The 25573-nt window shown below is 47.9% G+C and overlaps 1 protein-coding gene across 6 annotated transcripts in view; it reads right to left on the bottom strand.

The window, feature by feature from the left end:
* The window catches only part of MTMR4 (myotubularin related protein 4), a 570772-nt gene that overhangs the window by 218651 nt on the left and 326548 nt on the right, over nucleotides 1-25573 (bottom strand). For all 6 annotated transcript variants that reach the window (XM_069226856.1, XM_069226854.1, XM_069226857.1 and 3 more), the window contains one exon: nucleotides 15290-15418. In XM_069226856.1, coding sequence (XP_069082957.1) covers nucleotides 15290-15418 — 129 coding nt within the window. The remainder of the gene's footprint in view (nucleotides 1-15289; nucleotides 15419-25573) is intronic.

The raw sequence follows: 25573 nt of genomic DNA, 5'->3' as shown, positions 1-25573 counted from the left end.
CCCAGAAGTGATGCATCTGTCACTATAGAGAGATCTGGTTGGGGAAGGGAAAGGGATCTGCCGTGGACTCAATGCGGATTTGAAAGCCACCACAGCAGGTCTTTCACAGTCCCCTCCAAGATCTGGACCATGTCAGAGAGATTCCCCTGATGCTGCACCCATTGGAACTTCAAGTCCCACTGCAGAGCCCGCATATGCCATCTGGCATGTGTCACTAGCAGGATGCCAGAGGCCATGAGGCCCAGCAGCCTCAGAGTCAGTCTCACCGAAAACCAAGGAAGAGGCTGAAAGCTCGGCATCATAGCATGAATATCTTGAACTCGCTTTTCGGGAGGGTAAGCCCGAAACTGCACTGTGTGTAGAACAGCTCCGATGAAAGGGAGCCTCTGAGAGAGTGATTTTGGCACGTTTATAGTGAACCCCAGTGTGTGCAGGAGGTTTGCCGTAGTATGAAGGTGGGAGACTACTTTCTGGGGGCGAGTCCACCTTCAACAGCCAGTCGAGGTAGGGGAAGACTGTTACCCCTAACCTACGCAGATGAGCTGCAACCACCGCCATCACTTTCGTGAACACCCGAGGAGCGCTGGTATGGCCGAAGGGGAGCACAGTAAACTGATAGTGCTCGTGACCTACCACGAATCGTAGATAACGTCTGTGGGCAGGCAGGATGGGGATGTGGAAATAAGCGTCCTGCAAGTCCAACGCTACCATCCAGTCTCCTGGGTCTAAGGCAGACAGAACCTGAGCCAGGGTGAGCATTCTGAATTTCTCCTTCTTGAGGAAGTAGTTTAGGTCCCGAAGGTCTAGGACAGGATGTAAGCCTGTGTCCTTTTTCGGCACCAGAAAGAAGCGGGAATAACAACCACGACCTACTTTGGGCACAGGGACCTTCTCTATAGCTCCCTTGGCCTAGAGAGCTGCGATTTACTGGCAGAGAAGTGCCAAATGATCCTCTGGGAGTGATGGAGGCATGTCTGATGGGGCAGATTCGAAAGCGAGGGAGTAGCCCTTTCGAACACTCTGCAAAACCCACATGTCCGTAGTGATTGATTCCCAGTGGCGCAGGTGATGGCAAATCCTGTCACCAACTGGAAGGAAGTGAGGGGCGGACTAGGAGGGTTTGGAGGCTACAGCAGGTGCAGAGGTGGACTGGGCAGACCTCTGGTTCTCTGTCCCACGTGAGATTCCACGCCCCCAGCCACGCAGCGGCTGAACCCCATGGGTGGCACGGTGGCTGGGCGGGGGACACGACAGGGAGCCCCTTCAGTGGCCACTAAAGAGGTGAAAAGTGGACTGCGGGGGGCAGAGGAAAGACCAAGGGACCGAACCATAGCCTGGGAATCCTTGAATAGCTCCAAGGCTGAGTCCGCTTTGTCTCCAAAGAGACGGGAGCCATCAAAGGGCAAGTCCATGGGGGACTTTTGGACAGCCCCATAAAAACCAGAAGTATGCAACCAGGTGTGGCATTGCAAGGCCACTGTCGTAGCAACCAATCTACCCAGACAGTTGGTCGTGTCAACCCACTTCGGGTTGTAAACTTTATCAAATCTCTCCCATCGTTGACAGCTTGGAAGACGATAGCAAGGGCCTCCTCCGGTATCTGCGGCAGGGCTTGCACAACCGTATCCCATGGAGAGTGGGTATTGCAGCCCAAAAGGCATGAGGTGTTCACAGACTGCAGCGCGAGACTGGAGGAAGAAAACAACCTCTTCCCAAGTTGTTCCAGCCTTTTTGATTCCCTATCCGGGAGTATGGAAGAGAAGAACGAGTTACTTACCTTCGGTAACGACTTTTCTGGTGGATACATTAGCTACCTGTGGATTCCTCACCTAATGAATACTCCCATGGCGCCAGCATTCGACGGAAATCTTCTTCCTAGTGTCTGCACGTCGACGAGGACGTCACTCTAGCCCACGCGTCGTCGTCTGACGTCATACAGGCAATAAGAGGTCCTCGCCGACGTGAGTACCAACATTTTTTACGTGCATGAGAACAACAACCCAATGCAATGAAAGAGCAAGGCAACATCCCATAACATTGTAAAATACACAACATTGCAATAAAATGGCTGTAAATTTAATATAACTCTTTTTTTTTTTTTTTTTAAACCAACAAATATATGCAAATCATGTATATACACAAAGATATATACATATATATATACATATAAATATATACAAGTATCCATATATACAACATCTATTGCAACCTTGAAGACCAAGAGGAGCGCACTCAAGGATTACTTGGTAAGACCAGAAAGGCAACGGGGAGGCGGGTGGGACCGTGAGGAATCCACAGGTAGCTAATGTATCCACCAGAAAAGTTGTTACCGAAGGTAAGTAACTCGTTCTTCTGATGGATACAACTACCTGTGGATTCCTCACCTAATGAATAGAGTCCCAAAGCAGTACCACTCCCGGTGGAGGGTGCCTGTATGGTCAAACCAAGAAATCCTGCAGCACTGACCGTGCAAAATGGCCGTCCCTTCTGACCTCAGAGTCCAAACAGTAATGATTCGCAAAAGTGTGAAGGGACGACCAAGTTGCGGCCTTGCAGATGTCGACCACAGGAACACCTCTGGCCAAGGCCGTAGTGGCCGACTTAGCTCTGGTGGAATGAGCTCTAATGCCATCAGGAGGATCCTTCTTTGCCAAAGAGTAACAGATTTTAATGCAAAGAACAACCCACCTGGAGAGTGTTCTCTTGTGGACTGCCTTTCCTCTCCTCTTGCCCACGTATCCGATGAACAGCTGATCCTCCAGCCTGAAGTCCTTCGTTCTATCAATGAAGAAGCTTAACGCCCTCTTTGGGTCCAATCGATGTAGTCTCTCTTCCTCCTTTGAAGGATGAGGCGGAGGATAGAACGTGGACAAAGTAATTGTCTGGGCCAAATGGAAGGGTGAAACAACCTTCGGGAGGAAAGCAGCCTTGGTCCTCAACACCACCTTATCCCCATAAAAAGTTGTATAAGGGGGTTTTACCGATAAGGCCTGTAACTCACTCACTCTCCTTGCAGATGTAATAGCCACCAGGAAGACTGTTTTAATAACCAAATACCTCAAGGGGCAAGAATGCATAGGCTCAAAAGGGGACCCCATAAGGAAAGTGAGGACCAAGGACAAATCCCATTGAGGCATCACAAATGGTTTTGGAGGATATTTATTTAGAAGACCTTTCAAGAATCTGAGAACAATAGGGGATTTAAATAACGATGGTTGATCTGGAAGACAAATGAAGGCTGACAGGGCAGACAAATAACCTTTAATGGTAGCCACTGCACAACCTTTCTGCGCTAGAGACAGAGCAAAAGACAAAACATCTGACAGATGAGCATGTAAGGGATCAATCGGTCTCTCTCCACACCAGATAACAAATTTAGACCACCTATTAGCGTAGATAGATTTAGTGGATTGTCGCCTGGCCGCTAATATAACATCCACTACATCAGGCAGGAGAGAGAAGGAACTCAGGTTGCCCCGTTCAATCTCCAGGCATGTAGGTGTAGACTCTGGAGGTTGGGGTGTAAAACCTGCCCCTGCGACTGCGAGAGGAGGTCTGCCCTGAGAGGGAGACGGAGCGGAGGGCACAGCGAGAGTTGGAGAAGGTCGGAGTACCACACCCTCCTTGGCCAATCCGGAGTTATTAAGATGACTTGGGCCCGGTCTTGGCGAATCTTCCTCAACACTCGAGGAATCAAGGGTATGGGGGGAAACGCGTAAAGCAACTGGTCGCACCAAGTTATCAGAAACGCATCCCCCCAATGCTCCCTGCACCGGATACTGGAGGCTGCAGAATAACGGACAATGCGCGTTCTCCCGAGTGGCAAACAGATCTATCCGAGGAAACCCCCACATCTGGAAGATTAAACGGACTTGATCTGGATGGAGACGCCACTCGTGGTCGGCCGAGAATTGGCGACAGACTGTCCGCACGTACATTCAAGACCCCGGCCAGATGATTTGCTACCAAGCAAATCTGATGGTCCTTTGCCCAGGACCATAGTCGAAGAGCTCTGCAGAGAAGGTACGACCCTACTCCTCCCTGTTTATGTACCACATCGTGGTAGTATTGTCCGTCAGGACCTGTACCGACTGACCACGAAGGGAAGGGAGGAAGGCCTTGAGAGCCAGACGTACAGCCCGTAACTCTAACAGATTGATATGAAACCTCTGTTCCTCTGGAGACCAAAGTCCTTTGATCTCCAGATCCCCCAAATGAGCTCCCCACCCTAGAGTGGAAGCATCCGTTATGACCGTGGCCACTGGTGGCGACTGCGCGAACGGCTTTCCTTGCGAAAGATTGTTGCTCGCAATCCACCACTTCAAGTCCACAGCAGCATCTCTGGAGATCTTGACCGCACCTTCTAGATCTCCCTTGTGTTGAGACCACTGCCTTCGGAGGCACCACTGAAGAGCCCTCATGTGCCAGCGAGCATGCGTGACCAACAGTATGCAGGAGGCAAACAGACCGAGCAGACGAAGGACCTTGAGGACTGGAACTACCGCTCCATTTTGAAACACTGGAACCAATTCCTGAATATCTTGAACCCGCTGAGGCGGAGGAAAGGTTCGATTCAATGTTGTATCCAGTACTGCCCCTATGAACAGGAGGCGCTGAGAGGGCTCCAGGTGAGATTTGGGCACGTTCACCGAAAAGCCCAGGCCGAACAACAACTGGGTTGTTGACTACAGATGATACGACACAAGCTCCGGGGACTTGGCTTTGATCAACCAGTCGTCCAAGTAAGGGAATACTGCTATCCCCTTCCTTCTGAGCTCTGCCGCAACCACTGACATCACCTTCGTGAAGACTCGAGGTGCTGAAGTAAGACCAAACGGGAGGACCGCAAACTGATAGTGCTGAGACCCTACCACAAACCGGGGATACTTCCAGTGCGACTTGAGTATCGGGATATGAAAATAAGCATCCTGCAAGTCGACAGACACCATCCAATCTTCTTTGTTCAACGCCAAAAGCACCTGTGCTAGGGTCAGCATCTTGAACTTTTCCTGATTGAGGAACCAATTCAAGATCCTCAGATCCAGGATCGGTCTCAACCGACCATCTTTCTTGGGAATCAGGAAGTACCTTGAGTAACAACCTTGACCCCTTTCCTGCTCTGGAACAAACTGCACTGCGCCCTTTGAAAGGAGGACTTGAACCTCCTGTTCTAGCAACAGGAGGTGTTCTTCTGAACAATAAGATGGGTGGGCGGGAGGGGGGGCGGAAACTCCCGAAAGGGAAGGGTGTAGCCTTTCTCCACAATACTGATAACCCAAGTGTCCGTTGTAATAGTCTCCCACTTGTGGAGAAAATGCCGTAATCTTCCCCCTACAGGAGAGGAGTGAGTGGGAAATGGTGGAAGCCTAAGGCTGCTTTCCCTGCTGCACCCCTCCAGAGGACGAGGAAGAGGCAGAGTACTGTTGTGAGGCTCCTCTGGTGCGGGCCCTACCTCTCCCTCTAAATGATCTATAGGGGTGAGAAGAGGCGGCTTGCTGGAACCTCCCCCGAAAGGAAGAGGAGGAAGAGCCACGCCCAAATCCACGAAACCTCCTGAAAAATCTGGAAGAGGCAGTGGAAGAAGGAGCTTGCAGCCCTAACGATTTGGCTGTGGCCCTGCTCTCTTTAAATCGCTCCAAGGCCGAATCTGCCTTTGCTCCAGTTTGTCCCCATCAAACGGGAGGTCTAATAGGGTCGACTGTACATCCGCAGAAAACCCTGAATTACGGAGCCAGGCCTGTCTCCTTGCCACCACAGCCGTGCCCATCGCCCTAGCCACCGAGTCGGTCGTGTCCAGTCCAGACTGGATAATCTGGGTTGCGGCAGCCTGGGCGTCTGAGACAAAATTCAAGAGTCCCTGGGGAAGCTCCGTAAAAGAAGATGAAATATCATCCATAAGAGCATGGACATATCTCCCCAGAATGCAAGTTGCGTTGGTGGCCTTCAACGCCAAACTGCAAGAAGAAAATATTTTCTTGGATTGCGCATCCAGTTTTTTGGAGTCCCTGTCTCCTGGCACCGTCGGGAAGGATCCAGGCGCTGATTTTGAAGAACAGGAGGCTTGTACCACCAAGCTCTCCGGCGTAGGGTGTCTTGAAAGAAAGCCAGGGTCAGATGGTGCAGTCCGATATCTCCTGGCCACAGCCCTATGAACTGCCGAGGAAGATACAGGCTTCTTCCACACCTCCAACACCGGATCAAGCAAAGCCTCATTAAACGGCAAGAGAGGCCCCGCTGCAGCAGAGGCCGGATGCAGCACCTCCGTCAATAAATTCTGCTTCGCCTCTGCCACCGGCAAAGGCAGGCCCAGAAAATTAGCCGCCTTCCTCACCACCGCGTGAAAGGTAGCAGCCTCCTCCGTATACTCCCCTAGAGATGAAAGGTCCCACTCAGGGGAAGTATCCAGCCCACTGGCCGTATCCAGACCATGCAGTCCATCACCCGAGTCCTCAACCTCTCCTTCCTCCAGGACTCGCTGGTACTCCTGCTCTTCCAACAGACGGAGAGCACGCCTCCTTGAATGTAGTCTCTGCTCAATGCGCGGAGTCGACATGGCCTCTGCCGAAGTCGAAGATCGGCGCCGATCTCCAGAAGCATCCGACGCCGCATCCGGCGCCGCAGACAGCTTTGGCGCCGATGAAGGAACAGGACAAAGGGATCTTGGAGCCGATGGACCCACCGGAGTCACAGGACGAAATCCCAACGTCGACGGGATGGAAACATCCGGAGCCAATCCCTCTGAAGCCACCGGAGCGGCCACCGGCGCCGAGCCCACATTCCCAAAAGGGAGAAAGGGCATAAAGGGTGCCGGCCGAAGAGGCGCAGGATCACCCAATGAAAAGGCCAAAGGCCCCGAAGGACCAGCCGGAGCACCTCCTGGAGCCATCTGCTGAAAGATGGTATACATCGCATTCAGAAATGCGGTACTATCGGCTCCAGGGGCTGGAAAAGCCGGATACTGGGGTGCCTGGATCGAAGGCGACCCCGACGCCGGCCTCGACGCCGGAGACATCACAAGAGGCTGCATCACCTCAACCACAGACGCTTGTCCAGGCGAAGTCGGTGACGCCGGAGAGGGCAACGGCGTCGATGGATGCGGCGTGACCGTGGGACTGACCTCCCAAGTCCTCCGACGTCGAGCCGAAGGCGACCTCGAACGAGTCTCCTTGCTTGAATGACGCCGTGAATCTCTACGATGCCGGGAGTCTCGATGACGCCGATGAGACCTTGGCGAGGAAGACTTCTTGTGATGTTTTTCCTTTCTCTTCGACTTCGCCAGGAATAATTTAGCCTCACGTTCCTTGAGGGCCTTCGGATTCATGTGCTAACATGAATCGCAAGTCACAACGTCGTGATCGGAGCTCAAGCACCAGAGACAGTCGGAGTGAGGATCTGTAACGGACATCTTGCCCCCACACTCTCGACAGGGCTTGAAACCCGACTTTCTCTGAAACATTGTTACCGCAGAGAAGAACTATGCAGCAGAAAACACACTGTAACCACTAAAGTAACAGTAGCTCCCTCGAAGATAACCGTTTCGAATGCACGGAAAAAAGGGAACTGACGTCGGCACGTCGTCGAGGACCTCTTATTGCCTGTATGACGTCAGACGGCGTCGCGTGGGCTAGAGTGACGTCCTCGTCGACGTGCAGAGACTAGGAAGAAGATTTCCGTCGAATGCTGGCGCCATGGGAGTATTCATTAGGTGAGGACTCCACAGGTAGTTGTATCCATCAGAATGCACCTTTAGAAGAGGAAGCCCGGACGAAAAGACTTTCAGGTGTGGGGTGTTGGGAGAGGAATTTAGGGTTGTTCGGAGCGGGCCAAGGCGGCTTGCAATAGTCCTATTCACAGGAGCCCCTGTGTTGGGTTTGGACCAAGTACCCAACAGGACATCTGTGAGGGCTTCACTGAACGGTAAAAGGGGCTCAGATGTGGAAGTCCCTGGCTGAAGCACCGCCGTCAGGAGGATGGACCTGACCTCTACAGCAGGAAGCTCAAGGCCAAGGACCTCGGGCGCCCTACTGACCACCATACCATAAGTCGCTCCCTCCGCCGTAGCCACGGCAGGAGAAGACAGCATGCCAGCGTCTGGAGACGTGTCCACTGGCGTCACCCAATTCCTGTGCCCAGTCCAAAGATGGGTCATCCTGGTATTCATAAGGGTCCAGGGACCCCTCCAATCCTTCCCCAAATTCGTACCCATAGGAAAAAGGGTCCAAATCCAACTTGGGGTGAATAGGCCCCATCGAAGACAAATAAGGCATCGGCCAACGCTGCTCCGACTCAAGAGTTGTCAGGGATAAGGATCAGGTCGACGTGGACAGTGGGCACTACCGACGTTGGGGGCGTCTCCAATTGACCCAGTGCTGGGGAAGGTCTCAATGGTGCAACCGGCGCAGATCCGGAGGAGACCTCAGTGGCCGGAGCCGAAGCCCCTGGCGCAGAACCCGAAGTCCCCTCAACCAAACCCCTTGGGCCCGAAGGTGCTGTATCAGGGTCGGTCCGCCCAAAGATGAGGCGCATGGCCTCACAGACTTCCTTAATTTGGGCAGGGGGGTCACTCCGGCTCCTGGAAACTCGGGGAAGTGGGGGGCGAACCTAGACACCAACTCCGCAGGTGGAGAACGTGAGCGTCGACGCTCCTCCCGCGTCGCGTCAGCCCAGCAACGGTGCGAAGCAGGAGAGAAATGAGACCTCTGACAGCTTCTTATCTGCATCAGAAGATTTTGAGGATGACGAGCGGTGATTGATCCGCGAACAGTCTTGAGACCTTCCTCTCGATCGAGACCAGGACCTACGCGGAGTCGAGCACCAGGTTGCCTTGAGTTTGAGGGACTGCTCCCTCAAGGCCTTCAGGTGCATGGCATGGCACTAGGAGCACGACTTCGAGTCGTGGTTGCGCTCTAGATACCACAAACAAACCAGATGCAGATCCCTCACTGACATCACACGGTGACAGTCCTCGCACGGCTTGAAGCCGGTCTTCGGGGACATCTCAACACACCAAAAGCTCACTAGAAAACTTGGCAAAACAGTCAAAAAGAACCAAGGGTAGCTCTCTCTGGATCAGCGCGTGTCGTGGAAAGAAAAGACCTCATGTCACTGCGCAGAGGCGGAGTCTATGTACTACTCCCGGCATCATCACGGAGACTATGATACCACCTACCGACGTGCAAGGGTATTGCTCAAAGAAAATCACCAGATTCAGTCTGGCACCTGGGGGAAATTCTAAGGTAAGGAATCTGCAACTAGAAGTAGCTATCAGATTTAGAAACATATCAAAGTCATTTTGAAAAAAAGGACCAAACTCTAAAGACAACCAGTCAGATTACACCACCCTCTAGAACCTTCCTTCCCTCAGATTTTCCAAGCATTAGTGCTATAATTTAGTTACTACTGAGAGAAGGAAAGTGAGCTCCGCAAGGGAGGCGGGTGGGTCGCATGTGAATCTATGAAAGTTACCAATAATGGAGAACTGCAGTTACAAGTAAGTAACTTATTTCTTACTCCAGTATTGGAACTTTTATAGATTCACATGCTTGAATTAGAATAGCAAGCAGTGAGTAGCACATTTTCTGCATGTACACTATATAGAAAATGTGGCATGAAACCGTACAAGCAGATGGCAGGAACAATAAATGGCTCATCTTTATTGGAACAGATGTCTGAGGACTGCTTATCCAACTGCTGCATCCTGGAGTCTCTGTGTCCAGGAAATAGTGCATTGTGAAAGTATGTGCTGCCTTCCACGTTGCAGTACGACAGATGTCCGGTATCAATACACCTGAGAACAATGCACAGGACGTGGATACAGCTCTGGTGGAATATGCACGCACCCTCATATCCAATGGTCGGCCAGTTTTCTGGGGCAAAAGAGGATTGAATTTTTGATCCAATGAGAAATAGTTGGTTTAGTTACAGGGTATCCTTTTCTAGGGGCACTAAAGGCTATGAACAGCTGGTTTGTTTTTTCAAAGGATTTCGTCCTGTCCAAATAAAACTTGATGCATCTGTTTATATCAAGTGAATGCAGGGATCTCTCTGCAGCAGTCTGGGGGTTTGGGAAGAATGACTTCAGTACCACAGGTTCATGAATATGAAAGTCCAAAGGCACCTTCAGAATGAATTTAAGATTGGTGCATAGAATAACTGTTTTTGAAGTGTTAGAAGGGTTCCTGTATTGTAAAAGCCTAGATCTCACTGACCCTAGGTGCGGAAGTAGGGGGAAGGAAGAGCACCACCTTCGAGGTGAGGTACTTGATGTCCGCCCTATATATGGACTCAAAGGGCTCCTTCATCAATTGGCCTAGGAGTGTGTTAAGTTGCCATGCTGGAAGAGGGGCTTTCACCGGGGGGGGGGGGGGGGGGGGGGAGATCTGAAAATAGCTTTCAAGAATTGTTTTATCAGCCTTTGCAACAGAGATGGTTTCCCAGACATTCGGCAATATCGAGAAATAGCTGCCAGATGAACTTAGATGGACGCATGGGGCAAGCCCTGAGTGTGCTAGCTGTAAGAAGTATGGCAAGACTTTTTCCGGGGCGGATTCGCACCACAAACAAAATCATTTCCACTCTAGACGGTATGTTTTATTTGTGCTATTCGCCTGTGCTTTAGCAAGGATGTCCTTGCAATCCTGTGGTATGTCTAAGCGGCTGAATTCATTGAATTCAGGAGCCATGTCGATAAGCTCAGAGATTTGGGATCCAGGTGTCTTACTTGTCCCTGGTTGATGTAAGCAATTCTGGAATTGGCTTCAACTTGATGGGCGGACATGAAGATAGTAGCAGTAACTCCGTGTGCCAAGGTTGACGTGGCCCGCTGAAGCTATGAGAATTATCTTGCAGGGTTCCGATTTGATTTTCCTGATTACTCTTAGGAGGAGGGGAGTATGCATAGATCCCAGACCATGCGATCCATAAGGATCTGAGGTAAGAAGTGTATTCCTACTGAAATGTTTTTGGGAACTGCCCACCAATCAAGAGAAGCTAGCATGAGTGGAGTTATCTGGATTATGTTCTTGATGGATCCTTGCGCTTGTTTCCATTGTTTGTCTAGCTCTTCTTGAATTGGATGCAGTTGAAGGCGACAATGGGGAATGAGGTTTCTACAAGATGACAACATCCCTAGTAATGATTTCTAGAGTCAAACTGAAAGAGACTTTCTTCTTTGAATTTGTTTCGCTAGGGAGATTTGTAATGTGTGTAATATAGCGCCCAGGAAGGACATCCTTGTCGAAGGTTGGAGTAGTGACCTTTCCTGGTTGAGAGTAAGGCCCAAGTCCTTGAAAAGACGCAAGGTCGGCTCTGACGGACCTGCGCGTTGACTAGAAGTTGGGAGCTTTTACTAGCCAGTCATCTAGACAGGGAAAAATTTGGTGTCTCAGGTAGGCTGCGACCGGAGCCAGACATTTGGAAAAGATCCACTGTGCTGACTTGAGTCCAAAGCGAAGACCTTGAATTGAAAGTGTCTGCCATCTACCATGAATCTCAGAAACTTTGTGTTTCTATGAATGGGAAAATGAAGTAGGCACCTTGAAGATCCAGGGAAGCCCTATATAGTCTGCTCTGTTTAGAAGCTGCAGGATGCCTTGCAATGTGACCATACGGAATGTTTGCTTTTTCAGGTATTTGTTTAGCTCCCGTAAGTCTAGAATTGGTGAGATTTTTTTCCAAATCAGGAAGAAGTGGGAGTAGAAGCCTCTCCACGTCTGGGAATAGGGTACAACTTCTACTGCTCCTATGCTCAACAATGGTCTCCACTTCTATGCTGAGCAGACGCAGCTGTCTTTGTCGAACATGAGGTGGTGGCGTCACTGGGGGTATCTGAATGAACTCTAGGTGGTGGCCAAATTGTATTACATCCTGTACCCATTTGTCCTTGGTTATTTGACACCAACTTTAAATATGATGTTTAAACATTACCTGAAAAACTGAAGGGGAAGAACGGAAGGTAGCCGACGCTTGAAGACCATCATTGCCTATGGGTGGCTTCTTTAGATTGTCTTCCAGGCTTTCCTCTGTGAGAAGGTCTGCTGTAAGCCGCTGGGGGTGGTTGCCTTTGCTTATATTGGGGCCTGATAGTGTGGAAGGTGGTGGAGCATGAAAAATCTGAACTGTTGGTAACCTCAACAAAATGAAGGTTTGTCCTCTGCCCCAGGCTCCATGAAAAAGCACTTTTCTATACTGGAGAGTGCCCAACGATCTGGCAGTTTAAGTGTCCAACTTTATGGTTTGAAGCAAGTCATTGACATGCTTCCCAAATAGCGCCTCCCCATCATAGGGAAGATCTAAAATCTTTGTTTGGAACTCAGGTAGGAAATTAGTGGCTTTGAGCCCCCCTTGACACCTCAAAACTGCAGATACAGCTAGCAGTCTAAAGCCCATGCGTCGAGGTCAAGTGTGCAGTCGATTTCCGCAGAGGAACATTGTCCCTCCATGAGGGCATTTTTTGTCTCAATCTTTGTACTCTCCGGAAGTTCTTCCCAACACTGAGTTATGTCCGACCACAGTTGCCTATCGCATCTGCCAAGGAGCACTAGGGAACTGGCAACTCGCACCGCAATGGCAGACATTGAGGGAAACACCTCCCTTCCTTATCTGGCGGCATACTTAACAGTGTAGAATGATTCCTGGAGCACAGTTGCGCTACCTGTGAGATGACAGAGTCCCGTTTTTGATGGCCCGTTAGGCAGGCAGGAGCATCATCTGTTGACTTGTACTTTTTATCCAACTTAGGTAGCACTGCAGGTACTGTTGCAGGGTTAAGGGTTATCTTCAAACCCTGACTCCAAACATGGTCAGTTATTGGAACAGCCCTGACCGTTTTCCTGTGAGGTTCTTTGAAATCGTACAGGAAACAGTCCTGCTGAGTCGCAGGCATCAGTAAATCGAATTGCGGGGCTGCCTTCCAGCAGGTTGTGAAAACCACCAATATCTTCAGGAGGAGATTCCACTATAGGTGTTCCAGGAGGGGCAGGTGCTGGAATTATATACTCATCCCATTCATCCTGTGGTGTATGGATTTCACCCTCTTCACCTTCTTCGTCCGAAGAGGTTTGCACTTGCGCAGGTACAGACTGGGGGAAGCCCGTGGGCAAGGAGTTATAACCTGCGGCTGCTGAAACTGCTGAGGGGTTGATGGTATGGTGGGAATCGTTGTTTGCTGCACTGGTGTAGGCAATGGCGGAAAACGCTCCCTGTTGTACGCTAATATTGCTTGCAAATCTGACACTAAGCCGGAAGGTAGATATACCAACCCTTGCTGTTGCTGCTGTTGTGGCTGCTCGTAATATTGCTGATCATAGTAAGAATCATCATCCGAGTATTCCTGACATTTGACACGTAATTGTGAAGGACTTCTGGCCACTGTATATAGTCCATCATCCTCAGAGTCATCTTCATCCAACAGGTGTGAAAGTAACAGTCTCAACACCTTACTTAGAGACATAAGTGATCGGGTTAAATGATGCTTTGCAATCTCTTTTAGTCCAATCTGCTCCGTCACCGAGAAAAGAGTCAATGTAGATGGCTTGTGCCTCTTTTTAGGTGTTTCCCTGATCGTCGCCGTAGATGGTGGCGTCTTCGACAGAGGTGTCGCCGTCAGTGGACCCGTCGACGAGTGTTCTGTTGACAGAAGCGTAGACGGTCGACGAGATAAGCAACGTCGACGGAGACTGTACTCATGGTGACAAAATGGGGCGTACCATCGAGAAGGATGATAAAGACCGTCGACGAGGACTCTGTTGAAGCTGCCCTCGATATAGATAATGTGACAGTAGATGTGATTGATGCGTGAGCCGTCGACGAATATACCGTCAATGATGTTGACGGTGCAGAGGCTGGCTTTTCAAAAGTATGCTTTATCTGCACAGGTGGCATTGGGGATCAGAGAGTTTTCTTTGTTGCCTTCAAAATGGAATCTGACCTCATAGATTTCTCCTTTGAAGGACTAAGAATCGTTGCGGAACCCTCGGATGACTTTTTAGGTGCCTTTCTACAGGGTTTGTCAGCGGCATTCAGTTCCTTAGCATGCCTCTTCACAGGTGCCTTGGTGACAGGCACAGAAGATGAGGCACTGTCCTCATCAAAGACCGGATTGTCTCTAGTTTTAACTTTTGCAGTCAAAGGAGAAGACGCACAGGCTCTAAAAAGCCCCATTTTTGGTGTCTGACATGGTTGTCAGTTTGAAGAACCTAAATGTGAGAGTTTCTGAAGATAAAATGAATCCAAACACCTCAGAAAAAGTATATCTGAGAGGAAACTGAGTAGAGCTCAGAGGAGACTCCTAAGCACGACGTGCAGTGGAAAATCTGAGGAAAGGCAGCTCCTCACAGGAGGGTTGTAACAGGTGGTGTAATCTGATTGGCTGTCTTTAGAGTTTGGACCTTTTTTTTTTTAAATGACCGATATGTTTACAAGTTAGAGGCCTAATGCATGTAATGTTTATATGCAATTGGGCATAGCTTCTGTATTAAACAGGAGACTCCCATCTCGATGACGAGAAAGGATTCAAGCATTTGAATCTATGAAAGTTCCAATACTGGAGTAACTTCTAATATCTATGGAGCCTTTTTATTAATTACTGCTTCAAAGAACAAACTCCACAGAGAAAGGCCCTGAAGGACACTCTTAAGCCGACTTCCAGACAAGGCTGCTCGCATTCTGCAGGGCTAGGTGATCTGCTACGCTAGCAGGCGGTAAACTCACTGGACGCCACTCTGCTGTCACGGTCAGCATCATTTTGCATTATGTTGGGCATTTGTAGATGCTATCAAAAGAGTGTCTGGCACGGACTGGCCCCAGGGAAGTACTCAGTGGCAGGACCCAGTGAGAATCCCTATAGGTTCAATGGGACTTGTGGGTGCATCCATGGGAACAAAGGCACCACAAAAAAGCACCAGCAGGACCTTTGTAAAGGCGATAATCTGAGTCAAGTCAGCACTTAAAACTTCTGGAAAGTCAGGGGGAGGAACAGCACTGGAGTATGTATATGCACCGGAGCTAGGGTCAGCATAGGTTCTTCTGTTGGAGTAACGTCCAACAGATCGAGTTCCAAGAAAGACAAATATGATGCATGAGGGGAATGGGCATGGAGATCTACATCTGGAGTATTAATGGAATCTTGTTGAGTCCTTGTAGCTGTGCTGCTGCTTCTGGTCATTTGATGCATTGGAGGAGAGAGACTACCATGATTTGATGCTATGTCATTAACTGTGCCAAGAGTGGCAACTCCATGCCGTCAATGTGTGGGGTATGTTGTTAAGGAAGTCAAAACATTTTCATTTACCTTCACATTCACAGCCTCCTCCCTTTGCCCTGTTCGCAACAGCAGCAGTGTAAGAGCGAGCATCCAAAATCAGAAGTTTCTGTGGGGCTCCTCCATTCTCCAAACTTGTGCCAGCAGTCAGTGAAGAGTCTGCAACAGGAAAACACAGCTTGTGATTCCATCCTCTACCAAATCTACAGTACTTTACAAAGCCAAGCACTGGCTATCATTTCTCATCATCCAAAAACACATGTATTAAATAGAAACTGAAGTGGCATTTATATAGTGCTTACTGTCCCATACAAGGTGTTGAAGAGCTTTACAGCAAGCAGCACACTGCCCTAGAGTCCAAAGTTAGTGGAAGGAAACCATTCCATGCATTTCCTACAGTTTCTTTGCAGTGCATTAATACATTTAAATGTGATCATTTGAAGGGGCGATGTGATAAGCAAATGGTTGCTGGAATTAACTTATTGCTAGGTTTCAGGGATATGGGCTCAAAGAAAAATTAAGACAGAAAGACATGAGATTTAGAGTAGTCTATATGCAGAAAAAGCATGCAGAACGTAAAAGGGAAGAAAAAGTGCATTCAAAATAAAGGGAAGGAAAAATGTAAAGTTTTAGCCCAGGCCAATTTTTATGCAGGGTTTAGGAATAGCAAGTGGAGGTTTTTTGTGATTGCTTCAACACATACCAGCACTACAGAAGCAATACATCGAGCAAACGTTGCCTACAATAATGATGTATACTGGCCTAATCAACCTTCGTCTAACCAAGAGTGCATGTTGTTAGTGCCATAAAATAGAACATGTGATATTCTTGCGAATTTTAGATGATTCATTAAATAATAAATTCTAATCTACACCAAATATAAATATGCCTCAATGACTCTTGAGTTCCTGTGGATGAAATTCTCGCTGGATAAGACAAAACATATGGTCGTCAGTCTGTGCATGAAAAAGTGATCAGGTGGATTCTGTGTAATACAAGTCCTTATTTAGGTTTATGATTTGATAACACTTGTGATTGAATAAAAAAAGTATGGAAAATGTCACTTACCCAGTGTACATCTGTTCGTGGCATTAGTCGCTGCAGATTCACATGCTGTGCACATCCCGCCATCTGGTGTTGGGCTCGGAGTGTTACAAGTTGTTTTTCTTCGAAGAAGTCTTTGAGTCACGAGATCGAGGGACTCCTCCGATTTCAGCTCCATTGCGCATGGGCGTCGACTCCGTCTTAGATTGTTTTCCCCGCAGAGGGTGAGGTAGGAGTTGTGTATGCTAGTAATAGTGCCCATGCAATGGAGTGAATACGTATGTACATAATGTAGTTTAAATTAATATATTTACAAATTTACAAATGTTCAAGATAAACTTCTAAATGGCTACAGGCTCCCGGGGAGGCGGGTGGGCGATTGTGAATCTGCAGCAACTAATGCCACGAACAGATGTACACTGGGTAAGTGACATTTTCCGTTCGATGGCATGTGTAGCTGCAGATACACATGCTGTGCATAGACTAGTAAGCAGTTATCTCCCCAAAAGCGGTGGTTCAGCCTGTAGGAGTTGAAGTTGTTTGAAACAATGTTCGTAGTACTGCTTGACCTACTGTGGCTTGTTGTGCTGTTAACACATCTACACAGTAGTGTTCAGTAAATGTATGAGGCGTAGACCATGTAGCTGCCTTACATATTTAGGTCATTGGAATATTTCCTAGAAAGGCCATGGTAGCACCTTTCTGTCTAGTTGAGTGTGCCTTTTGTGTGATAGGCAGTTCTCTTTTTGCTTTAAGATAACAGGTTTGAATGCATTTAACTATCCATCGAGCAATGCCTTGTTTAGAAATTGGATTTCCTGTATGAGGTTTTTGGAAAGCAATAAATAATTGTTTTGTTTTTCGAATTTGTTTGGTTCTGTCAATGTAGTACATTAACGCTCTTTTGATGTCTAATGTATGTAGTGCTCTTTCAGCTACAGAATCTGGCTGTGGGAAGAACATTGGTAATTCTACTGTTTGATTCAAGTGGAACGGTGATATGACTTTTGGTAAAAATTTAGGATTTGTCCGCAGAACTACTTTATGCTTGTGTATTTGAATAAATGGTTCTTGTATGGTAAATGCTTGAATCTCACTTACTCTTCTTAAAGATGTGATGGCAATTAAAAATGCAACTTTCCATGTTAAGTATTGCATTTCACAAGAGTGCATGGGCTCAAAGGGTGGACCCATGAGTCGTGTTAAGACAATGTTGAGGTTCCATGAAGGAAGGAATGGTTTCTTACCTGTAACTCCAGTTCTCTCGTAGGGGTATTTCCATGATAGTCATAAGCACTGAATAGTTCTGCGCGCCTGCGGGGACCCCGGAGCACTGTTGTGTAGTATATTCTTAAGTGCAATCATCAGCTCCTTGACAAAAAAGGTCTGTGAAAAACACTTAAGAATAACAATGTGCAGCCTATGTGAACAACTACACAGACCAAATTGTTAGAAGAAAAAACAGTTGTAGTGTAAATTCACGTTTAAACCTCTATTTATTCTATAAATACATAAATAAATACATTCTCATATTTTATTCACACCTCTCATGAGAATAAAACAATGTAGGGCAGTGTAGCCCATAGGCTGCCATTATACAGAATGAAAATAGAGCTGTGCCTTTAAGAAAGTAAAGTCTTCCTGTTTCCCATCATGCACAGCAAAAGGCAGTTGCCTCAGTTCTTTTTTGGAGGCTATTAACCTGACATGAAGAAAAACAAAACATTTGTTGGAGTACCAACCTCCATAATATTCATGTTCTATGTCAACTCCACCGGGGAGGAGGGAGGGTTGCTTATGACTATCATGGAAATACCCCTACGAGAGAACTGGAGTTACAGGTAAGAAACCATTCCTTCTCTCGTAGGGGATTTCCATGTATAGTCATAAGCACTGAATAGAGTAGCAAGCCCATCCCCATAACCGCGGTGGAGTAGATACAAGAATACTGAGAAAAACATGAATCATGCAAACAAATTCTTGAGCAAAGCCTGCCCAACCTGAGCATCTGCCCTAGCGTCTGTATCAAGGCAGTAATGCTTAGTAAAGGTATGGACCGACCTCCAAGTGGCAGCCTTGCATATTTCTGCCAAAGGGACATTTCTCATCAAGGCTACAGTAGCTGCTTTCCCTCTGGTAGAGTGGGCTTTTGGCCTACCACCAAGGGATTTGTTTGCTAACTGATAACATAACATTATACATGAAACAATCCACCTGGATAACGATTGTTTAGATGTGCCCAAACCTGTTCTGATTGGGCCATAGTTAATAAAAAGCTGTTGTGATTTTCGAAAGCTTTTTGTCCTGTCCAGGTAAAATTTCAAGACTCTCTTTACATCCAGAGAGTGCAGAGTTCTCTCAGCAGGGGTAGCTGGATTCTGAAAGAAAGTCGGTAATGAAATTGTTTGGTTCACATGGAAGTCGGAGACTACCTTAGGTAAAAATTTTGGATGAGTTCTCATTACCACTTTCGCAGAATGAAAAACCGTGTAGGGTTCCTGAGCGCAAAGGGCCTGGATTTCGCTGACCCTACGCGCTGAAGTGATTGCCACCAGAAAAGCAGCTTTCCATGTGAGATGCTGCAGCGATGCCTTATGTATCGGCTCGAATGGCGGCAGCATCAGACGTGATAAGACAACGTTCAGTTCCCATGGAGGAGAAGGCTTTCTAATGGGAGGAAAAACCTTCTTTAAACCTTCTAGGAAATCCTTAATAATCGGAATCCGAAAAAAGGAAGTTTGTGAAGGACTCTTTCTGTATGCCGTTATCGCCGCCAAGTGAACTTTTATTGACGACAGTTGTAAGCCCGATTTTGCCAAACTTAACAAATATGGCAGGATAGATTGTTCCCCACAGGAAACCGGGTCAATGTTGTTGTGTAAACACCAAATGCAGAATCTCTTCCACTTGCTTGCATAGGCTGATCGTGTGGAAGGGCGCTTTGCTTCCTTCAGAATTTCCATACAGTCCTGAGGTAGGTTCAAGTGTCCATATTGCACTAGCTCAGGAGCCATGCTGCCAAACTCAACGATGAGGGGTTGGGATGAGATATCTGCCCTCTGAACTTCGTGAGAAGGTCCGGACGATATGGTAGCCTGATGTGTGGTTTGAGTGACCGGTGAAGAAGGTCTGGGAACCACCACTGACGTGGCCACTCCGGAGCAATTAGGATCATTTTGGTCTGAACATTGGACAGCTTCTGGAGGACCGCCGGAATCAGGGGAAGCGGTGGAAAGGCGTAAAGAAATGCTCCTGACCAGCTTATCCACAGGGCATTCCCCAGTGTCCCTGGATGGTAATATCTGGAGGCGAAGTTTTGGCATTTTTTGTTTTCTGGGGTTGCGAATAGGTCTGTAGAGGGGGTACCCCAGAGTGCGAAAATGGAATGAACGACGTCGTCGTGTAGTACCCATTCGTGGTTCTCGTCCATTACCCGACTGAGGGCATCCGCTTGAACATTCTGGATGCCGGGCAGGTGAGTTGCCACTAGTGACAGGTTCCTGGCTAGAAGCCAATGCCAGATTGTCTGAGCCTCTCTGGATAAAATTCTGGACCTGGTGCCTCCTTGTTTGTTCACGTAGTACATAGTGGCCACGTTGTCTGTCTGGAGAAGGAGAGTTTCCGTTCTCAGAGAGGGAAGGAAGGCTTTGAGCGCAAGGTGGACTGCGCGAAGTTCCAGCAGGTTGATGTGATAGAGACTCTCTCTCTGTGACCACTCGCCTTGGACTCGAAGATGTTCCATGTGCGCCCCCCATCCGATCAGTGACGCATCTGTTACGATGGTTTGAGATGGAGGCCGTTGTTGGAACGGAATCCCCACCAAGAGATTGCTGGGTAAACACCACCACTTGAGGGATTGTAGGGTGTGAGGAGAAAGAAGGACTTTGTTCTCCCAATCGTCCCTCAGTTGACACCACTGATCCTCCAGATTTTCCTGCAATGGTCTCATATGGAGGCGAGCATTGGGAACCAGATGGATACAAGACGCCATCGAGCCCAGTAGAGAAGCTATTATTCTTGCAGTGGCTTGAGGTCTTTCCTGCAGTTGTTTGCACTTCTGGAGAATCGATAACCGTCGTTCCTCCGAAGGAAACACCTTTCCTAGCCTGGTATCTACAATGGCCCCTAAGTAATGCAACCTCTGAACAGGTGTTGCTGTAGATTTCAGGAGATTGACTTGAAGACCAAGTTTTTGCAGCAGTTGTAGAGTCCATTCGAAATGTTGCTGTGTCTCGAGACAACTGGAGGCCTTTATGAGCCAATCGTCTAGATAGGGGTAGACGAATATTCGCTGTTTCCTCAAGTGGGCGGCTACTACCGCCATGCATTTGGAAAAAGTTCTTGGCGCTGATTTTAGGCCGAAAGGTAGAACTGCAAATTGGTAATGGCATTTTCCGACGGTGAACCTTAGGAATTTTCGATGTTTCTTGGTTACTGGGATATGAAAGTAAGCGTCGCAAAGATCTATCGCACATAGCCAGTCGCCCTGACGTAGATGTGGATAAATTTGGTGTAAGGCTAACATCCTGAATTTTTCTTTGCGAATCCATTTGTTTGCTGTCCTCAGATCTAAGATGGGACGAAACTCTTGTTTGTCTTTTTTCGGTACAAGGAAATATCTCGAATAAATCCCCTTCCCTTGTTGGCTGATGGGAACGGGTTCTATGGCTCTTTTTTGCAATAGGATATTGACCTCTAACTGTAGAGCTTCGAGATGGCGGTTGGCTGTTTTGGGTGGAACAGATGGTGGAGAACTGGTGAATCTGAGAGCGTAACCATGTCTCACAATATTCAATACCCAGGCGTCTGTTGTGATGCGTAGCCACTCGTCCAGATGATTTGAGATACTTCCCCCTACTGGAGTGGATAACGGAGGAGGGGGAAGCAAAGATTCAGGGCTTAGACGTGGGAGCCTGTCGAGTTGCCTGAGTTTGAGGTGTTGAACGACCCCTTGTCGACCTTCGCTGAGTAGAGAAACCCCTTTGATACTGCTGTTGTTGCTGCTGCTGGGGGCGCGAAGACATCCAGTGTGGCGACTGATACCGGTGGGTGAAAAGTCGTCGTTGATATGGCCGGAAAACCTTTCTTTGTTCTTTCGGTCTTTCCATGCCTACCGCTTTCAAGGTATCTAGTTCAGCTTTCATTCTAGCCATCTCGTCATCGGCATGAGAACCGAACAAGGTGGAGCCCGAGAAAGGCAGGTTTTGTATTCTCTGCTGCGCTTCAGGTTTGAGTGATGTAAGTCTCAACCATGCATGCCTTCTGAGCGCTATCCCGTGTGCATAATTGTGTGCGGATAGCACCGAAGAGTCAGCTGCAGCACTTATAATTTGGTTAGACACCATGGCTCCCTCGCCCACGACCTCCAGGAAATCTTCCCTTTTATCCTTAGGAAGATGTTCCGCAAACTGCATTAAAGAGTCCCAGAGGGCACGGTCGTACCGCCCTAATAACGCAGTAGCGCTGGCTGCCTTCATCGTAACGGCTGCAGTAGAGCATACTTTTCGTCCTGCAGCATCTATCTTTCTGCTCTCTTTATCTGGAGGCGAAGAAGAAGATGGTGAGGTTGAATGCAGTTTCTTTGCCGCTACTATGACCACCGAATCAGGAACTGGGTCCGACCTCAAGAATAGAGGATCTTGTTCTGGTGGACGATATTTTTTAATAAGTCTGGAAGGAGCAGACTTTGTTGCGGCCGGTGCAAGGAAAATATCCATTGCTGGTTCAAGGAGACCTGGAACCAGTGGAAGCAAAGGTCTGGAAGATGTCCTGTGATGCAAGGCCTCGAAGATCACTGACGTCGATGGGGCAGGTACCGCCAGCGGGATGTTCAGCTTGGTTGCCCCTCGTACTAAGACCTCCTGGAACGTATTCACATCATCTATGGGGGACACTCTCGGGGACGGTGAGTCCGATAGGGTTGGAGAGTAGTCCCGTGTAGACGAAGAAGAACGCCTGTGATGTGAATGCTGAGATCTCTGTGAGTCATGACGGTGCCGAGAGGAAGAAGAGCGTCTAGAGGAATGTCCCGAACGTCTTACAGACCGCGTTGGAGTCCTCAAAACAGACTCTGAAGGTGGAGCCGGAAGAGGCGCCGTAGGCGTTACCGGCGTCTGTGGCAATGGTGATTGTCGAGGAGAGAGTTGTGGAGACGCTGGAAGGAGGATGAGTGAAGCCGAGGATTCTGAGGTTGTATAAACCCTCCTAGGTCTTTTTGATTGTCTCGACGTCGACACACTCCTCGACGTCGAAGTACGGTGACGGCGAGTGCCCTTTGCCGTCGATTCTTCTCGCCGTTGAGAATCTCTCGACGTCGCCGGGTTGACGGTGAACGTCTACGACGTCGATCACCCCTCGACGTTGATCGATATCGCCGTTTCGACGGCGAACCGGATTCAGATCTCCTCGACGTGGAACGTCCTCGCCGTGTCGACGGTGACCCAGATCTCGACGGCGAAATCGTCGTCGACGGCGAGCGATGTCTCTTTCTCGCCGGCGAACCACTCCTCGACGGCGAGCATGTTGGCGCCGTTCCTTGCCTCGACGTCGACGCCCTCGACGTCGTCAGAGACCTGTGCAGTTTTTGAGCCGGTCTGGTCGGAGTTATAGAGGAACCAGTGTGAGCCCTGGTAGAAGACTGACCTTCTCCTCGCTCTGTGGTAGAATGACCACTTTTCCTCCTGTCCTCTTTCGCCTGGAGTCGGATCTTCTCCCTGTCACGAAGGGTCCTTCTGGAGAAGGTTTTGCAGATGTCACACGACTCCGGTTTGTGGCTGGATGGAAGGCAAATTATGCAGACCCGATGTGGATCTGTTTTGGCCTTTTTTCTGCCACAAGAAGGACATTTGTCAAACAGTGAAGGCATTTCTGAAGTAGAAAAACCTCAAAATTCTGTCAGAATCTAACAGAAAAAGCAGAAAATTTTCACTCAATGTTAAAAACGTCGAGTGAAAATGAAATTCAAAAGATTTTAAATGAATTTCTGTCACAAAAGGATTTTGTGAGGTAGAGCTCAATGCTTCAGGGTCCTGTCAGAAAGGAGCCGGAAAAAAGAACTGAGGCAACTGCCTTTTGCTGTGCATGATGGGAAACAGGAAGACTTTACTTTCTTAAAGGCACAGCTCTATTTTCATTCTGTATAATGGCAGCCTATGGGCTACACTGCCCTACATTGTTTTATTCTCATGAGAGGTGTAAATAAAATATGAGAATGTATTTATTTATGTATTTATAGAATAAATAGAGGTTTAAACGTGAATTTACACTACAACTGTTTTTTCTTCTAACAATTTGGTCTGTGTAGTTGTTCACATAGGCTGCACATTGTTATTCTTAAGTGTTTTTCACAGACCTTTTTTGTCAAGGAGCTGATGATTGCACTTAAGAATATACTACACAACAGCGCTCCGGGGTCCCCGCAGGCGCGCAGAACTATTCAGTGCTTATGACTATACATGGAAATCCCCTACGAGAGAACTGGTGGTGTTCTTCGTGGTATAATTCTCTTTAGGCCTTCCATAAACGCTTTTATGACTGGTATCCTAAACAGTGAAGTTGAGTGCGTAATTTGCAGGTAATTTGCAGGAAATTGCGGTAAGATGTATCTTAATGGAAGAAAAAGCTAGCTTTGACTTTTGCAAATGTAGTAAGTATTTTATGATATCTTTGGCAGATGCGTGTAAGGGTTGAATTTGATTATTATGGCAGTATTAAATCAATCTTTTCCACTTATTTGCATAGCAATGTCTAGTGGTAGGTTTCCTAGCTTGTTTTATGACCTCCATACATTCCTGTGTAAGGTCTAAGTGTCCGAACTCTAGGACTTCAGGAGCCAAATTACTAGATTCAGCGATGCTGGATTTGGGTGTCTGATCTGTTGTTTGTGTTGCGTTAACAGATCTGGTCTGTTTGGTAGTTTGACATGAGGCACTACTAAGAGGTCTAGTAGTGTTGTGTACCAAGGTTGTCTTGCCCATGTTGGCGCTATTAGTATGAGTCTGAGTTTGTTTTGACTCAACTTGTTTACCAGATATGGAAGGAGTGGGAGAGGGAGAAAAGCGTAAGCAAATATCCCTGACCAACTCATCCATAACGCATTGCCCTGAGACTGATGTTGTGGGTACCTGGATGCGAAGTTTTGGCATTTTGCGTTTTCCTTTGTTGCAAATAGATCTATTTGTGGTGTTCCCCAACTCTGGAAGTAAGTGTTCAGTATTTGGGGGTGAATCTCCCATTCGTGGATCTGTTGGTGATCCCGAGAGAGATTGTCTGCTAACTGATTCTGAATTCCTGGAATAAATTGTGCTATTAGACGAATGTGGTTGTGAATCGCCCAATGCCATATTCTCTGTGCCAGGAGACACAACTGTGTTGAGTGTGTCCCTCCCTGTTTGTTTAGGTAATACATCGTTGTCATGTTGTCTGTTTTGACAAGAATGTGTTTGTGGCTTATTATGGGTTGAAATGCTTTCAGCGCTAGAAATACTGCCAATAGTTCTAAGTGATTTATGTGAAACTGGTTTTGCTGACTGTCCCATTGTCCTTGGATGCTGTGTTGATTGAGGTGTGCTCCCCACCCTATCATGGAGGCATCTGTCGTTATTACATATTGTGGCACTGGGTCTTGGAAAGGCCGCCCTTGGTTTAAATTTATACTGTTCCACCACTGAAGCGATGTGTATGCTTGGCGGTCTACCAACACCAGATCTAGAAATTGACCCTGTGCCTGTGACCATTGTGATGCTAGGCACTGTTGTAAGGGCCGCATGTGCAACCTTGCGTTTGGGACAATGGCTATGCATGAGGACATCATGCCTAGGAGTTTCATCACCATTTTGACCTGTATTTTTTGTTTTGGATATATGGCCTGTATTACATTGTGAAATGCCTGAACCCTTTGTGGACTTGGAGTGGCAATCCCTTTTGCTGTGTTGATTGTCGCCCCTAAGTATTGCTGTGTTTGACATGGCAGAAGGTGTGACTTTGTGTAGTTGATTGAGAAACCTAGTTTGTGGAGGGTTTCTATGACATACTTTGTGTGTTGTGAACACCGTTCTAGCATGTTGGTTTTGATTAACCAATCGTCTAGGTACGGGAACACATGTATTTGCTGCCTTCTGATATGTGCAGCTACGACTGCCAGGCACTTTGTAAAAACTCTTGGCGCAGTTGTTATTCCGAATGGCAACACCTTGAATTGGTAATGTACCCCTTGGAATACAAACCTTAAGTACTTTCTGTGTGAAGGATGTATCGGTAAATGGAAATATG

The sequence above is a fragment of the Pleurodeles waltl genome, chromosome 3_2, assembly GCF_031143425.1.
Source record: "Pleurodeles waltl isolate 20211129_DDA chromosome 3_2, aPleWal1.hap1.20221129, whole genome shotgun sequence".
In the NCBI taxonomy this organism is placed as follows: Eukaryota; Metazoa; Chordata; class Amphibia; order Caudata; family Salamandridae; genus Pleurodeles; species Pleurodeles waltl.
Note: the sequence above shows the minus strand (reverse complement) of the source record. Positions and strands in the feature narration are given on the sequence as shown.